The following is a 4,515-nucleotide window of genomic DNA, read 5'->3' on the forward strand; positions in this document are numbered from 1 at the left end:
TTTTTTTTTTTTTTGAGACGGAGTCTCGCTCTGTCGCCCAAGCTGGAGTGAAGTGGCCAGATCTCAGCTCACTGCAAGCTCCGCCTCCCGGGTGCACGCCATTCTCCTGCCTCAGCCTCCTGAGTAGCTGGGACTACAGGCGCCCGCCACCTCGCCCGGCTAGTTTTTTGTATTTTTTAGTAGAGACGGGGTTTCACCGTGTTAGCCAGGATGGTCTCGATCTCCTGACCTTGTGATCCGCCCGTCTCGGCCTCCCAAAGTGCTGGGATTACAGGCTTGAGCCACCGCGCCCGGCCCATATTATTTCTTTTATTCTAGAAAATCTTTTTCTCTTTGTCAAAATTCTAATTCTTCAAGATGAATTTCAACTCCTATTATTTCCTGAAGTTTTTCTTGATTACTTACAGAGAGGGGACATTTGTGTAATTTTAGTGTAAATATCGTTTGCCTCCCCAATTAGATTGTAATACCTTAGCTGGAAGAGGCCCTGTTCAAACTTCTCAGCATTCATCATGTCTGTCATGGTGATTTGCATTTACTAGATGTCTTTACTAATGTTGTTTGATTTGCGGGGAAGTGAATTAGGGGTCTGGTAGAGCAGCAAAAGTGTACTCGTATGAAATTGTCAAATATTTGCTTTTTTTTTGTTTACTGTTTTAGTTACTTTATATCTAACTAGCAAAAGTAAACAATAAAAATGGGAGTAGGAAATGAGAGGTTGTAGCTGTGTAGTTTCCTACTGGTTTCAGGATAGATAAAGGTCTCTTGGTTTTTGTCTTCAGTTTAACAGTGAGTGGTTGTTTTGGTCTTTTATTTTCATGTATTCTTTTATATTTACGTATTTTTATTTTGAAGCACTACGTTAAATAAATACAATCATGTAGCTGTTTACATTTAGGAACTAAAGCATTTTAATAAAATGATTTTAAAGGGCAGGAACCAGTGTTTGCCAGGTAGTGCACCTAATACTGTGCTATATATTTAGCATTATTTTATTTGATCCTTAATTAATTCAGTGATGGCAGTGGTGCTGTCCCTATTGTTTTTTTGAGACAGAGTCTCGCTCTGTTGCCAGGTTGGAGTGCAGTGGCACGATCTCCGCTTACTGCAGCCTCAGCCTCCTGGGTTCAAGCGATTCTCCTGCCTCAGCCTACTGAGTGGCTGGGACTACAGGTGTGTGCCACCACGCCCAGCTAATTTTTTGTATTTTTAGTAGAGACAGGGTTTCACCATGTTGGCCAGGATGGTCTCCATCTCTTGACCTCATGGTCCGCCCATCTCAGCCTCCCAAAGTGCTGGGATTACAGACATGAGCCACTGCACCTGGCCCGCTGTCCCTATTTTATTTGTGAGAACTTGCTTAAGGGTACCCACTGAGTGATAAAACTTATATTTGAATCTGTTTCTGCCACAGTATTACTTACTGATCATGAGAAATTTTTTAGAGAATAGAAGAATGAAGGGAAACTGGTAAATAGAAGACGCAGAATTATGTTTATTAAAAGGTCTTGGAATTGTGGTATTTATTATTTTCTCACAATGATTTTAATTTAATTCTTATCTATTTTCTTTCTTTTTTAAAATTTTTTTCCTAGGCTGGGGTTACTTAGGCTGGAGTGCAGTGGCTTGATTATAGCTCACCGCAGCCTCAAACTCCTGGGCTCAAGCGATCTGCCTGCTTCAGCCTCCCGAGTAGTAGCTAGGACTACAGGCTTATCCCACCATACCTGACTAATTTTTTGGTATTTTTTGTAGAGACAGGGCCTTGCCATTTTGTCCAGGCTGATCTTGAACTCCTGGGCTTCAGTGATCCTCCTGCCTTGGCCTTCCAAAGTGCTGGGATTATAGGCATGAGCCACCATACCCAGTCCCATTTTCCTAATTCATACTTAATCATCCATCTTTTGTTTAAGCTATTTATTTATCAAAATAAACAAAAATGTTGTAAAGTGATATAGCTGAAAGAGAAAAGATTTTGTTAGTTGATCCTGTAATCGTTTTGAAGTAGAAATATAAGTGTTATTCTTTAAAAGTTTAATGTTGGGCATCTAGTTTATGCTTTTACACCAGCAAATTTTAATAGGAAGGCCAACATTTGAATGTAAAGATCAGCAAAATTAGTGTAATTTATTAAATGTAAGATAATGCAAAATAAGATAGAACTAAATCTAAGAATAAAACCAAGTCTGGCATATTTTAACATATCACAAACTTGGAAGAAAGTTATATTTTAGTGTTGTATAATACGGAATATTTATCACTCTGTGTTGGGTGCTCCCTGATAGACTGATTGAACTGTCCCTAATGCAGAACGTAGGTTCACTGTTAAGTATGTGACATTTTAGATGAGGTAGCAGTACATGTTCCTGGAAATGCAGTTGGAAATGCTGCATTGGAAACTGAGAAGACCTTGTTCTGTTCTGAAAGATGGAGCAAGCCTTTCAGAGTCCCATTGTTCAAGTCCCTACCTGAGACCATTTCTGCCACTTAAAGGGGCCTGTGTGCTGGGCAAATTAACCTTTAGAAATGTTATTTCATACTAAAAACATGTAGATGTGAACAATATCTGCTCCTACCCCCCAAAAAGTATCAGATATAATCTTATATGCAAATATTAGTTATATTATGTCAATAAAGGTATCCCAAGTTAAGTCAACCCTGAGTAGTGCATGGTGAATGCACTGTGAATGCAATATGAATGCCAGAGTGAATTTAATAATGTTACTATTAGGTAGTTGGAAAGAGAAGGTACATCCTAGTTTCTTGAAACTTAGATGCAGAGATGGTGTCGTATAATCCAGATAGACTTTTGTGATTATAATCTCAGGAATGAGAGATTTATTGAGATCCGTTTTATCTGTTGTTTGTTGTTACTGACAACAACAACAAAATAAAAAGCATGCTAAGTGGAAAGAGTCCTGAAAAAGACATCAGCTGTGTTTACAAGCTCTGTGACCTTACATGAATCTCAGTTTCCATAGGCAAAACTCTCAGGATAAAATAAAATATGTTATAAAACAAAACATATGATAAAACAATGTATGTGAAGGTACATTATAATTGAAAATAAATGTGGAAACTTAAAGTGATGATACTGTATTTTAATTTTGCCACAGTCATTTAATAGAAGAGTTGCATAATCTAAAGTTGACAGAATTTTTAGAAGGAAGAATAATATGAGATTGGGGGGAAAAGTGGTCAAATAGAGGCTTATATGGAATATTTGAAATCATTCTTATGAAATCATCATGTAATTTTGAAAAATCATTGTAATAGGAATACCAAGATGACTCTTGGATTTTTATACAGCAGGCAGTTGGATTTGTTATTTTTGCATGAAGAATAAATACATGGTTCATCCTCTTCTCTTTTGAATTTAAACCTGAAGGTTATGAATACTGATGGCACTGGGAGACGAGTACTAGTGGAGGACAAAATTCCTCACATATTTGGATTTACTTTGTTGGGTGACTACGTTTACTGGACTGACTGGCAGAGGCGTAGCATTGAAAGAGTACATAAACGAAGTGCAGAGAGGGAAGTGATCATAGATCAGCTGCCTGACCTCATGGGCCTAAAGGCCACAAATGTTCATCGAGTGATTGGTAAGTAACTCCAAAGCTTTCTTAGAAATGGAAACCAGGAATGAAAAAAGATGGAGATAGTCAGCAGTGTAAATTATTGATGTTTTGAAGCAATTTAGAAATCTTCTTTACCCCCTTCTTTTTATACTGAGAAGGGACCTTTTAAACGTTGACTTTACTGCTATAGCTACCCAGGTTTGAATTGAAGGACTGAATACATATGCACAGGCACACTTTCATCCAAAGAATTCAGTCTGATAGTTTGAATAACATACCTTATTTTAAAGCTTACTATGGATATTAAAGGAAAAGACTTCACCATGCTTTTACTCCCTATTAATCTGCATATTACTTGTTTGTGATGTTAGAACTGAAACTTGAGATTGGGAGCAGATAGGCATTTGTGAACCAAAGGCATAAGTAATTTAAAAGTGAAAATATGTTGAATGCGTCAATGTGTGTGTTCTTCTGTGCCCCTTTTATAATTAATCTTTTAGGTTCCAACCCCTGCGCTGAGGAAAATGGGGGATGCAGCCATCTCTGCCTTTACAGACCTCAGGGCCTTCGCTGTGCTTGCCCTATTGGCTTTGAACTCATCAGTGACATGAAGACCTGCATTGTCCCAGAGGCTTTCCTTTTGTTTTCACGGAGAGCAGACATCAGACGAATTTCTTTGGAAACAAACAATAATAATGTGGCTATTCCACTCACTGGTGTCAAGGAAGCTTCTGCTTTGGATTTTGATGTGACAGACAACCGAATTTATTGGACTGATATATCACTCAAGGTTAGCGAAAGAGTTGGAATATTAAAGCTAGGGACTAAAAGGGAGAATGTCTAGAATTTCTGAATCTTCATGCTGTGACGCACCTCCCTCATTGCTTGACAGGCAGAGTTCAAGAAAAACCCTCAACTTTTTTTTTTTTTTTTT

At 38.1% G+C, this 4,515-nt stretch overlaps 1 protein-coding gene across 3 annotated transcripts in view; it reads left to right on the plus strand.

Moving 5' to 3' along the window:
• Positions 1-4,515, plus strand: part of LRP6 (LDL receptor related protein 6) — a 162,809-nt gene that overhangs the window by 106,740 nt on the left and 51,554 nt on the right. For all 3 annotated transcript variants that reach the window (XM_017864558.1, XM_017864559.1, XM_017864560.1), the window contains 2 exons: positions 3,389-3,605; positions 4,082-4,371. In XM_017864558.1, coding sequence (XP_017720047.1) covers positions 3,389-3,605; positions 4,082-4,371 — 507 coding nt within the window. The remainder of the gene's footprint in view (positions 1-3,388; positions 3,606-4,081; positions 4,372-4,515) is intronic.

This window comes from Rhinopithecus bieti, unplaced genomic scaffold (assembly GCF_001698545.2).
Source record: "Rhinopithecus bieti isolate Rb0 unplaced genomic scaffold, ASM169854v2 scaffold_76074, whole genome shotgun sequence".
NCBI classification, from domain to species: domain Eukaryota; kingdom Metazoa; phylum Chordata; class Mammalia; order Primates; family Cercopithecidae; genus Rhinopithecus; species Rhinopithecus bieti.